The sequence below is a fragment of the Kryptolebias marmoratus genome, linkage group LG2 (assembly GCF_001649575.2).
Source record: "Kryptolebias marmoratus isolate JLee-2015 linkage group LG2, ASM164957v2, whole genome shotgun sequence".
NCBI classification, from domain to species: domain Eukaryota; kingdom Metazoa; phylum Chordata; class Actinopteri; order Cyprinodontiformes; family Rivulidae; genus Kryptolebias; species Kryptolebias marmoratus.
Window position 1 is genome coordinate 35,317,019 of NC_051431.1, and position 13,714 is coordinate 35,330,732.

At 41.8% G+C, this 13,714-nt stretch overlaps 1 protein-coding gene across 2 annotated transcripts in view; it reads left to right on the top strand.

The window, feature by feature from the left end:
• adgra1a (adhesion G protein-coupled receptor A1a) overlaps positions 1-13,714 on the top strand; it is an 89,687-nt gene that overhangs the window by 26,708 nt on the left and 49,265 nt on the right. For both annotated transcript variants that reach the window (XM_017438405.3, XM_017438404.3), the window contains one exon: positions 2,467-2,594. In XM_017438405.3, coding sequence (XP_017293894.1) covers positions 2,467-2,594 — 128 coding nt within the window. The remainder of the gene's footprint in view (positions 1-2,466; positions 2,595-13,714) is intronic.

Sequence of the window (13,714 nt, forward strand, 5' to 3'; positions counted from 1 at the left end):
TATATATATATATATATATAAACTTACCTAGATTACGTCTGGATTACTTACCTTGCTGGACCGCTGGATCTCTTACCTTCAGGATCATCTCGGAAACTTTCGTCACCTCCTCGACACCACGAACGCCTTCTACACCTGTAAGAAAGACAGAGACATTATTCACAGACTCATCTGTTCTCAACACGTAAACCAAGACTTGTACCCGAGACTCACCTTGCTCCTTCTTGCCTTCCAGACTACTCCTGACTACCACCACTGTAGATACCTGTACCTTTTAAATAAAACCACTTACCTTAATTCTGGTCTCCGTGTCTGGTTTCGGCTTCACTCCTTGGACAGAAAACCTGGTTTATGATAGTATGCAGACTTCTTGTACGAACATTTGTGAAAGAATGAGTCACTCTGAGAAATTCAGTGATTTCCAGCATGGTACTGAGATAGAATGCCACCTTTACAATAACTTAAGTCGTGAAATTTCCTTGCTACTAAATATTCCACAGTCAGCTTCCAAAGTCATAGGGGTATTATACCAAAGTGCGAGTGGTTTGGAAAAACAGCAACTCGGCCGTGAAGTGGTAGGCAACTCAGTGGATGCTGAAACATATAGTTCACAGAGATTGCAAACATTCTGTTGAGTCAATAGCTACAGACTTTCAAAATTTGTTCTTTAGTTTAACTCAAAAACAGCGCAAAGAGAGCCTAATGAAATGGATTATGGTGTGGGGTTGTTTTTCAGAAGTTGGGCTTTGGATGCTTAATTCCAGTGGAAGGAACTCTTAATGCTTCAGCATACCAAGACATTTTGAACAATTTCATGGTCCCAACTTTGGGAAAACAATTTGAGGATGGCCCCTTCCTGTTCCAACATAATTGTGCACCAGTGCACAAAGTAAGTTTCACAAAGACATGGATAATCGAGTTTGGTGTGGAAGAACTTGATTGGCCTGTACAGAGTCCTGACATCAACTGCACAGAACACCTTTGGAATGATATAGAGTGGAGACTGAAAGCCAACATCAGTGTCTGACCTCATAAATGTGCTTCTGGAAAAATGGTCAGAAAAGCCCATAAACCCACTCATCAACCTTGTGGAAAGCCTTCCTACAAGAGTCGTTATAGCTGCAAAGGGTGGGCCAACATTATATTAAACCTTATGGATTAGGAACGGGATGTTACTCAAGTTCATATATGTGTGAAGGAAGACAAGCAAATACTTTTGACAATATAAGGTATGTGAGCGTGTGAACTAAATTTAAAATATTTGTGTAGTACCTTGACCCCAAAGCGAATTCCTTTCATGTGTAAATGTTCTTAGCAATAAACGTTTCTGATTCTGAAACAATTAAAAATATCTACTATGAAAAAAATCTATTCTTTCTAACAATGCAAGTTTTTGAAGAGGACTTGAACAACAGTGATGAATATGTTTTCCAATCATTCTATTAGTATTTTACGACAGCACTAAGATAATTAAATTTTTTTTTTCTTTTTTATGTTGTATGTTGTGTCTTATTCCAGCATTCGTTGCAAAAAAAGAAAAGCCGCCTTTTCTATGCAGTTTTTAAATTTTTATTTTTTTTTACGTGTGTTGAGGTAAGGATTTTCACCTGTTTTCCCTTCCTTCACCTCCCCGAGTTGGTTGATGGAGACAGACCAGCAGGAGACAGTACCTTGAGTTTAAATATTTATTTTACCAAAAGCAGAGAGAAAATCACCAAGTTATTACAGAAATAAAAACTGGATGCATCTGGGAGACAATCCTAATAAGATGTGAAAAGACACATCACCTCAAAAGTATTGAGCCAAAACATCACAAGATTGTCTGAAATTATTTCCTGTTTTGAAGTATTTATCCCCCCCGCTACGCGTGCAGACGTCTGCATGAAGTGGGTGCGCAGAAAACACTTCCTGCGCTGCAGTGACAGCCATTTCCTGTCGCAGAGGTCACACACTGAAGGAACACAGGCGGAGAAACCAGTCCTCCCTAGGATTAAAGGCCTACTACATCTTAAAACTCATAATAACTTTGAAGGACTCCTCTTACTTCCAGGAACTCTTCCATACAGCTTAAAACATTATATGCTACTAAATCAGTAAATTACATCTTAAAAACATGATAAACAACACACTCCTACTCTTATGATTAAATGCTTCAAACTAATGTTAAATGAATCAAATGAATCTTAAAACATTACTGAATATAGTGCTAAATAGGCAAGATTAATAAAGTTTTAAAACTTCTGTTCCATGATTAATACTGCTCAAGGTACATTATGTTTTCACTCTAATACTGATTCTGAACATAACACTGATATAAATCCTGAAAACAATGAATAAAAACATTTAGATTACATATGCAGAAATACTGTTTTTCTTATGATTAAAATACTGGTAAGCGAGACTGTGGTTTTGTTCACCTCAACACATGTAGTTAAATAATCACTGTAAATTTTCTTAATGTTCCAGGATTTAAAGAGAGTTTTGTCCTTCCCCCCGTACCATGGAGATTACTTACATCCGGTGGTGTATGCCTGCACTGCGGTCATGCTGCTCTGTCTGCTTGTCTCCATTGTGACTTACATTGTACACCACAGGTAAGAGAACACTTTATACAATATTTGTAACAATCATCTCCGTACTAAAAATATCAAGAAAGTTTTATCATTCATCATCTGATAAATTCTGCTACTATCCTTAGGAGTTTCTAACAGCTGTGGATTGTTATTGCAGTATATTTTACAAACTGCAGTGTGATAGTGCTGGGAATTTTTTTTCACATAGCTCATTTGTGACAGTTATATAATAAAATTCAGCTTTGTTGAGAAAAAAAAAGTCATTTTTGTTGACAGGTCAGTTTTTTCTTTTCATTTAGTGATTTGAGGTTCATTTAAGACAGAGGGACTACATGAAACAATGTTTTGTGTTAATGCAACCATTGCCTTGTACATGGGCTTTCCAGACATCTGCTAAAGGTAGTATCTTAGTTGGTTGCAACTGTTGGCGGCTAGTTGACAACTCAAAATTGTGAGAAAGATTTTTGTGGCATCCTCCTTGAACCCTGAGTGTTTGCAATCAAGAGCCCAGTGAGCTGTGTAGCTGCAGGAATTTTTGAAAAAAAAAAAGTTAACTATTTTCTTGTGCACAGCTTGTAAAGCTGTAATCAATGCAAGAAGGGCCCCAAACCCTGGGCCACGGACCGGTACCGGTCCTTGGGTCATTTGGGACTGGGCCACACAGAAAAAATAATTAACATAATATTTAAGTTTTTTTTTTTTTTCAGAGTCTGAACTACATTTATTTTAAAAAAATGACCAGATTCTCTCCACTACAACCGCCTAGGACTCACTTTTTATGGATGTCAAAATGCTTATCTAGGTCACGTGGTACGTTATACCTAAAAACAAACCCACAAGCTAGCAAAATGAGTAAAAAAAACAAACATCACTGGAATCCCTAGATGGAACCGTCTCATTACTGTGAAACAAGCCCACTGATTCAGCGTTATGGTGAGTTGTATTCTTTGTGCACTTTATATTTGTGGTGTGTCTTATTTTAAAGGGCAAGTTTAAACATTGCCATATTGACCAGAGAACATTAGGGGGGGAGAGGGTATTATTCATGTTGATAACGCAATACCAGGACGCAACTAACAAAGTTGCGAGTACACGTTGGATTTACGTTAATTATGTTTTTAAAAATACCCCCATTTTCATGCCGGTTGTACCATTTTATTTTGTTGTATTTATTTGCCACTGTTATGATTTTCAGATGACGTCAAAGATGAGCAACCCAGTAACGGTCGGACACAAGTGGTTATCAAACAGTAAGTGATTTTATTTACAGTGATAATAGTACAGACGGGATCTGGAGGAGAGAGAGGAACGAGACTGAGTAAACTAGAACCAAGGTAAAATGCAGACAGGTTCTGACAGGTTAACAGGCTTACTGGTGCAGCGAACGTGGAGGCCAGGACTTCAGGTAAGTAGGCGTAATGGCAGGTAGTGACGGCTCTTCAGGACTGGTACCAGATCCGGAAGTTCTCAGGTAAGTAAGTCTCTCAGGTAAGCGGGTCACAGGATTCCTTTGCAGAGGTGAGGTAAGGTTCTCAGGTAAGTGGGTCAGAGGGTTCTTTTGCAGAGGTGGTTCTTTCAGCATCTGGAAGCAGGTTTCCTCAGAGCCAGGAGATTCTAGACCGGCACAGACACGAAACAGGTTAGAATCATTCAAGTGAGTTACGATTAAGTGAGGCCAAGACAGATTACTCAAAAGCAATCGATGCTCCAGCGTTGGTCTGTCCCTCCAGACTGCCTTAAGAACCCTGGTGAGGTTTCACTTAATCAGGAGCAGCTGTGGGTAATCAGGAACTCCGCCAATCAGGAGAGCAGAGGGAGCACACCAGCCAAAATGTAGATTGCCACAGTCACACCTTAAAAGGCTGGTTTGTGAAAATGCTGTCTGATAATGAACTGGTCCATGGAGCTAAAAAGGTTGGGGACTGCAGATCTAGGCCATAAAGTGTAGATAATTCTACAATTAACTTCTGTACTTGCCTCTGGTAATGTTGCCTTATATCTGTATGATCTGTATTATTTTTATATATTAACAAGTAAACACTAATGAAGAATTAATCTCTCAGGATTATTATTTTACTCGGATAGAAATGTAAAATTGATACTGTATCATAATTACAGAAGTAAATTCCAGTAAAGGAGTTTCACACATCTTTTTATAATAAATTTTTAAGATTGTTATGTTTTTTGAGACTGTAAATTTTTTTTAAGGCTGATGAAAAACAGAATTTTCTTCTTTATTAGACACCAGACTAAGGAAAGTGGACCCAAAACTTCTGTTATTGGGACACAAGTTAAGATAGTAAATTTTCACAGGAGAAAGATGTAAATTATTTATTATTATTTTTTTTTATTATTGCAAATTGTATTTTTACTGTACTACTGGGGTGTAAATCTAAAAACATGGAACATTAGAGGCCTCCTCCTGAGCCTTCTTGAAGTTGGAAACGAACATAGAAGGAAGTTGTAATCAGAAGACAACTAGGAGGGAGGCCTTGGCTCCATGTAGCTTGGAAAAAGGCTGAAGTACACTATGTTGAATTGAAAATTATTAGAAAAGACATTAAACTTGCTTTGGAGCTCAAATGTGGTGTCGTGGACATGGTGTGAAAGAATAAGGCTGTGTTGTGTAACCGATGTCATCTGTCGTACGTACTCTGCGTTGTTTGTGTCTGTGAAAGAACCAGCAGACAAGGACCATGGAAGTAGTTGCAGCCAGTGGAACGGGTTTATTCTTTTTCAAACAAAAATATTTTCAGCACAGCAGTTTTAGTGTCGAGCTTCCCCATGCACACCTCTCAGCGCCAACTCACAACAAAACCACGCAAGGACAGCCAAAATCCCCTCAAATGTTTACAAATGATGAAGTAAAAATATCCATTCATTTAAACCCAAAACAGAAATAAGTAACCTGCCCAACAGTTAAAACTATATGTATTTCAAATAAAATTACTAACAAAATAATTTTGTAATGCACTATGAACGTAAATTAAAATACATTAATTTGACAACCAATTAACACAAAAGAACCAACTTGCATACCTGTTTAAAACAAAAATATTTTCAACACAGCAGTTTTAGTGTCAAGCTTCCCCACACACACCTTTGATAAGAACAAAAGAAATCACATTGGCACGGTAAAACTTGATAAATGTCACCAACGTGGGAATCAAACACTCAGTACGATGCTGTGCCAAACATAAAACAGCTCAACAACAATATAAAACAAGTTGTGAGTTTAACAAACTTAAATTTTAGGACATATTCAGCATTTTAACATATAAACAAAAGATGACTCTGCACACTCACCTCTCTCCAGCGCATCTCAGCGCCAACTGAGGAGGGCAGCACAAACACACAGGATGTGATGCGGCAGCAGGAAAAAGGTAAATAAAAGCTCTTCCACCAAAATAAAGTACAATGCACAAATAAAAAAACAAAACAAATGTACATGGAAAATGAAAATGGATTTAGGTGAAATATAAACACTTTTACACACTTGCTACAGTTGCAGCACAGGAAGACTAAGGTAGCATTTCATTGGTGTTGTTACAGCAGAAGACTAGACTAGAAGACTTGGGTCATGTTGCAGTTCTAGAAGCTTCAGGCAGCGTTGCAGAATCATACAACTAGAACGGCACTGCAGCAAAGGAAATCTTGAGCAGCATTGCAATACAGGAAGACTCATGTGGTGTCGAAGCACAGAAGGATGTGGGTGTTGTCTCAGTACAGGAAGAGTTAAGTAGTATTGCAGCGCAGCATAACTCAGGTGGCATTGTAGCACAGGAATACTTTATTGGTGTTTAAACACAGAAAGACTCCGGCGGTGTTGCAGCATAGTAAAACTGAGGCAGAATTGCATTTCAGTAGGAGTCCGGCAAAGTTGCAACGAAGGAAGACTAGGGTAGTGTTGCAGCACATAAAAACTAGGGCATTACAGCACAGAAAGGCTTGGTTGGTGATACAGCATAGTAACACCTGGGTGGTGTTATAGCACAAGTAAGACTTACGTGGTGTTGCAGCAGAGAAAGGCTTTGGTGGTGTTGCAGCACAGGCAGACTTGGATCATGTTGCAATACTGAATGACTTGAGCATTGTTGCAACAGCGGAAAGCCCGGGTTGTGTTGCAGCACAGGAAGACTCAGGTAGTGTCACATTAGAAAAACACTAGAGTGGTGCTGCAACACAGAAAAACTCAGGTCATGTTGCATCACTGGAAAACGCTGACAGCATTGCAGCAGAGGAAGGCACGGGTGGCATTGCAGCACAGAAAGACTTGTTTGGTGTTGCAGAACAGAAAGGCTTGGGTGGTGTTGCAGCACAGCAAGGCTCAAGTAATGTCACATAAGCAAAAGACTTGAATGGCGTTGCAGTTTAGGAACGCTTGGGTAGAAAATGCAGCAGAAGAAGACTCAAGCAGCACTGAAGCACAAAAAGACTAGGGTAGTGTGGCAGCACAGAATGAATAATGGTGCTGCAGCACAGAAAGGCGTGGGTGGTGGTGTTTAGGGTTAGGCATCATTTGAATTTGAACAAGTCCAGTTCCAGGTCCGCCCCTAAATAGACCTTACCAGGGAGGCTTAGGAGTGTGATCCCTCTATAGTTGGAAAACACCCTGCAGTCCCCCTAAATAGGGGGACCACTATACTAGTCTGCCAATCCAGGTGGGCTGCACCTGATGTCTACGTAATATTGCAGAGCCGTGTCAACAAAGACAACCTCACAACATCCAGAGCCTTAAGAAACTCCAGGCGGATATCATCTATCCCCTTGGCCTTGCCACCAAGGAACTTTTTAACCACCTCAATGACCTCAACACCAGAGATTGGAGAGCCCAACCCAAGATCCCCAGGCTCTGCTTCCTCACTGGAAGACGTGCTGGTGGGATTAAATCTAAGCATTATAACCAACTAGAGAAAGTAAGTGAATCAGAAATAAGAATAAGGGACAAGTGGTAAACACAAACTGAACCACTTTGTCACACCCTCACAATACATTTGGGCCTGCCAGGCCTGCCCCCCCACCCATCCACCCCCCCTCCACCCCCACACTATTGGAGCTAACTCACCACCAGGTAGTGGTCAGTTGACAGCTTCTCCAGTCTTGTCCAAGACATGCGGCTACAGATCAGATGAAACAACAACAAAGTCAATCATTGAACTACAGCTTAAAGTGTCCTGGTGCCAAGAGCACATATGAACACCCTTATGCCTGAACATGGTGTCCATTATGAACAATTCATGACAAGCACAGAAGTCCAATAACAAAACACCACTTGGGTTCAGATCATGTGGGCCGTTGCACCCAACCACACCTTTTCAGGTCTCACTGTCATTGCCCACAAGAGCATTGAAGTCCCCCAGCAGAACAAGGTAGTCCCCATGAGGAGCGCTCTCTAGCACCGCTTCTAAGGACTCCAAAAAGGCTGGATAATCTGAACTGCTGTTAGGTGCATAAGCATAAGCTTATGCACCTAACAGTCAGAACCCGTCCCCCCACACTTAGGCGAAGGAATGCTACTCTCTTGTTCACCGGGGTAAACTCTAACATATAGGCACCAAGATGGAGGACAACCAGTATGCCCAGTCTGGCCCGGCGCCTCTCAACAGGGGCAACTCCTGAGTAAAAGTGTCCAACCCTTCTCGAGAAGACTGGTTCCAGAGCCGTGCATTGAGGTGAGTCAGACTATATCTAGCTGGAACCTCTCGACCTCGCACACCAGCTCAGGCTCCTTCCCCGCCAGAGAGGTGACATTCCATGTCCCAAGAGCCAGCTTCTGTAGACGAGGATCAGACTGCCACTAACGATTCCACATTGCACCTGACCACTTTAGCCCTTCCCACAGCCCATAGAGGGGGACCCACATATCCTCTTTGGGCTGTGCCCGGCCGGGCTCCATGGGTGAAAACCCGGACACCAGGCACTCGCCAGTGTGCCCCACCTCCAGGCCTGGCTCCAGAGCTTGGCATCTAGAATTGATGCTCTACTTGATGCATGCCTCTACTGACTTAGATTCCTAATAATAATCATAATAATTGAAACTGCAAGCAGTGATAACGGGCACTTGTGCACCAAACTGATCCGGAATGTGCAGATGTCTGGTCGGGCGACTGCTAGCCTGAACTCATGTTGTGCTCCCCAAAGGCCATTTGGCGTGGCATGAAAATTGCCAAGAATTGCCATTTTATTCAAAATGGCTGACTTCTTGTAGATTTTATGATACGGTGCCAGTAGACTTTTTTGTAGGTCCTGGACCGATGTACCAAATTTCAAAAAAGTATGTTAAACTAGTCACAGGGGCTGCATTCAAAATGGCACTAGCGAGATAATTTGCCATGCTTATTTCTGGATTTTTTTAGCCTTCCCATATTTATACTAGTTTTAAATAAGTGCCAAGTTTCATGCTGCTCGGCCCACGAGAACATAGTGGAATGGCTAGTTATGCACCAACAGCGACACCTCCAAAATTATCACGCTGCCCCAGCCAAACCAAACCAGCCAAAATATTTTATTGGTTTCTGAAAGGGTCTAAACTTCACACAATTTTAAAGCTGCTAGGAGGAATGGTGTAAATAGGAGAATTTTTCAAACACAATAGGGTATTTTTATACTGCCACTAAGTGGCACAGTGGTGAATTCACAACATTAACATGTGGCCATTTTCAGCACTGAATGCCTATCTGTCACATAAAATTTTGTAGAGTTTAGACAATGTACGGCAAAGTTAAGTTCTACGTCTTATTTGATGGCGGGCCCTAATAAATGAAACAGTTTTAATAGGGTTCCATGCTATGCTGGATGCATGGAAATGCTGCTGCTTTGCAGATGTGTTCCGTTGCCTCTGCAGGCTTGGACCCCAAAAAATGCATTCACTGTGTAGACTCAAGAATACATCTCTCCTATTACCCAAACAACCATTCTAATTCACGTTAAACAAAGTAGCATTTTCTCAGTGTAACCTTTGGGTTAAAACCCCAAAGGTGTAACTAGTTTGTTGAAAATACAAGATAAATAAATGTGACATGTTAAATCATAAGAAAAACAGAACTGAACATTACCAAAATGTGTACTGTCTCTTTAAGGGTGTATTTATTTATTTATATATTTGGGGTAGTTTGTAATTTGTTTTTAGTGAACATTCCTTACAGACAATCTTGTTTGTTTTTTCTGCGCTGGAGTGATTGATGAGTATAGGTAGATTTCACATTTCCAATATTTGACAAGGCGAGGCTTGGCAGGATTCAGGACCAGCACACTTAGACAAAGTTTTAAGGTGTTTATTGTTAACGGACCAAAAGCAGGATCAAGGTCTCTGAAATGGGCACTCACGTGACCGCCTGGGAGCGAGACCGGAACTGGTAAGTCCTTCGTAGCTTGAAAGCTCGTAGCAGACAGACGTGTCTGAAAGGGGCTGAGGCGAGAGGCAAAGTCCAGGTCCAGGCAGAGGGTCGATACCGATGAGTCAGAAAGCAGAAGCCAAATCCAGTAAGGGAGAATCCAAGGGGCGAGGTCCAGAAAGGCAAGGCGAGAACGGTAACCAGTAATCAGAGTCCAAAGCAGTATCCAACAAGGGGCAGGCATGAGGCGTGGGTCGTGGGACAGGCAATGGTCGAGATCAGGCAAGGACATGGAAAGTATGCTGGACATTTACTGGGCGTGAACCGTTCAATAAGCTGGCGAAGAATGACTGGGAGCTGTGAGTATTTAAGCATGGTGAAACAGGTGAAACAGATGACTATGATTACGTGGGCATGATGACATGGGTGTGGCTTGGAACTGGGAGTGGGAAGTTACGTGGCTGTGGCATGGCTAGAGGCAAGAGGCGTGGCAGGAACAGATGAAGCTGTGACAATATTGTTATTGGGTAGGGGTGGGAAAAGAGAGTAGAGAACCGAGGAAGAAGGATGCTCACGGACTGCCATGGGGGTGACCACCAAACTACCAGGACCAAATCAGACTGAAAAAGGAAGGCTGGGAACAATGCTTTAGGAAATGTTTAGGTCCTGTGCAGTGGAGCCAAGCAGTGCTGCTGTGTGTCAGGAGGTATAAGTTTTGAGTGTTGTAGTCTTTTTTAACTTGTTTTGGTAAATAAAAATGTTAAATAAGATAAAGTTGTTGGGTCTGTCAGTCAGATATTAAGCAACTATGAACACCTAAAAGGTTATACTTCAACTGGAACCCAGGCGCACTATCTCGTTGTAATTATGGAGAAATCACTACATAAGAAAGACTAGTATAACTGTAAACCTAGTCTGCTGTACTGGGTCTCTCCTTTCTCTGACTGCAGCTCCAACAGTGACTGTGCTGGGTTTGACTTCTCTTTTTTGTGTGTAACGTACACTTATCAAATCAAATCAAATCAAAATCAAATTTATTTATATAGCACATTTAAAAACAACTGTTGTTGACCAAAGTGCTGCACACAAACATTCAATACAAACATTATACAAAAATACAATAACATTACAATTCTCACAATGTATTAAAAGCCAGTGAATATAAATGTGTTTTAAGAAGAGATTTAAAAACACCAAGAGTTGAAGCCTGTCTAACATGAAGGGGCAGCTGATTCCACAGTTTAGGAGCTACCACTGAAACTTGTGGCTTGTTGCAGAACCACTTTGTCTCTAAGATAGTCATACTGTCCATTGACCTTATATAAAGGCAAGATGTCTAGTTTTGTCTTATTTGGTCTTCCTCTAGAAAGCTGGAAAGGGGATTTACCATTTGTTGACATAGACCCTTTTGAAACTTGACAGGTTGTAATGGGGCAGGTTAGGGTTAGGGTTGTAAGGCGCTTTTGTCACATGCCTTAAAAGTGCATGATGACACGACTATGTAGAACAAATTGTCCATATGTGGCCACCAGTAAATCTCTGTGAGGCCTTTTTTTAGTGCGAACCATAACTTGGTGCCCTTCATAAGCCAGGTTCACATCCATTTTTTTCAGAGACTTGGAAACTATGACACGTTTTCCTCTGAATATCAGTGGTAATGTTTTAGCCAGTTCAAGTTCCGCTGGAAGGGGTTTCTTTACTTTGGCTATCCTGAGTAGATGATTTGTCACAGTTTTGTAAGTCTTCACATTAAGCTTTAAAATAAGCAAGTGAGAGTGTAGTCTGGAGACTAGATTTCTGCTATCTCTGAGACCAAGTCTTGTTTAGAATTGTGGTGGTGCTCGGTTTTTGGTGTATGGAACTATGTTGTTTATTTGTTCCTTGTGGATGAACCCTTTAACACATCTGAGGACTGAAGCAGAATCAACATTATTCACCATTTATGTTTTTGTGTCAGTGGGAGGTTCTTTTGCATCATTCTCTCTAAAAAAAAGTCACCTTTCCACCAATGATGTTAATCTGCAGTGCTTTAATCAGGTCCCAACTCAGTAGTGGTTAACCAGACTTCACTATGTAGAATATGGAATGTTTGTGCTCCTTGTACTGCATTCACAACCTGTACTAGTGTGACTTTGTTTGACAACAAACTGAAGAGAAAGCCTTGGCACCCTCTGCAAACATGACAGCAACTTCCGATGAACTGGATTGCTGACCACTGACCCTCAACAGGCTTTGGCCTTAACCTGCCTCTTTGTCATAGTCCTGTCAAGGCCTGAGCACTCTCCAAGTTTCCCCAAAGCTAAAGTGATGACAAGCCCATCCACAGCTTCTGATCCAGTGAGACACCTATAACTCTGTGTGATGAGAAAGATAAAAGAAACTGCAATTTCTGGTCTGGCTATTTCATTTTAACTGATGCAAATTGATAAATAATATCCATTTCCAATCTGATGTTTTATCAGAACTAACCTGACAACCAGGCATAATAATACATCTTCTTACCAAATTCCAAAGTGGACTATTTCAATAGTTTAAACTATCCCTCATGCTTGTGTGGATATGAAACAGAAAACATTAAGTCACAGATGGAGGAATGTAGCCCGAGAAATGACAATTTGTGGGTGAGTTTGTGTGGGATGACCGTGTTGAAAACGGAGCTATAGTCAATGAAAAGTATCCTGACGTAGGAATCTTTATTCTCCAGGTGGGAGAGGGAGACATGAAGGGCAGTGGCGATGATGTCTGAGGTGGACCTGTTGGCCCTGTAGGCATATTGCAAGGGGTCTGTAGTGTCCGGTATACTGCTCTGAATGTGAGACAGCACCACTCTCTCAAAGCACTTCATAATGATTGGAGTGAGAGCTAGGTCTAGACATTCCCACATTTGCCTGGGGTCAGCAGTGGAGTAGAATGCCTCTGTCTTCTCTCTGTACTGTCTCTTGGCTGATCTTATAGCCTTGTCCAGTCTGTACTGTGCAGCTTTGAGCTCAGCATCATTGCCAGATCTAAATGCAACAGAGCGGGCTCGTAGCATTTTCAGTACCTCACTGTTAATCCAGGGCTTCTGGTTGGGAAACTTCCTGACTTGTATGATGGGCACAATGTTCTCAATGCAAGTGCTAATGTACCCAGTCACATACTCAGCATAGTTATCTATACTCACAGAAGAGTCCTCCAGGGTGGCTGCAGCTCTAAACACATCCCAGTCTGTTGTAGCAAAACAGTCCTGTAGAGTGCTCTCAGCCTCATGTGTCCACAGCTGAACTTGTCTGATGACAGGGTTTGACTGTTTAAGTTTCTGTCTGTAGGCTGGATACAGAAACAAGGAGAAATGATCTGAGTCTCCAAAAGGGGGGCGAGGTGCGGCCTTTAGTCCACCACGTATGTTGCTGTAAACATGGTCTAAGATGTTCTTGCCACGGGTGGGAATGTCCACATGCTGGTGGTATTTAGTTAATACCGTCCGTAGACTGCACTGGTTGAAATCACCCGCGACAATGAACACAGCGTCGGGATGAGCAGTCTCCAGTGCGCTGATGACATCATAGAGCTTGCTGAGCGCCGCTGTGTAGTTAGCCCGCGGGTGGATGTAAACAGCAGCCAAAAACACGCATGTGAATTCCCTTGGCAGGTAAAAGGGACGACATCTCAGCAGTAGAAACTCCAGATCTGGACAGCAGTGCTTGTATGCAGTCTGCACATCTTTACACCACGAGTTGTTGACAAAAACACACACACCTCCTCCCGCCGTCTTACCGGAGGCTGCAGTCCGATCTCCCCGGTGTAATGAATGAGTCTCCAGTTGGA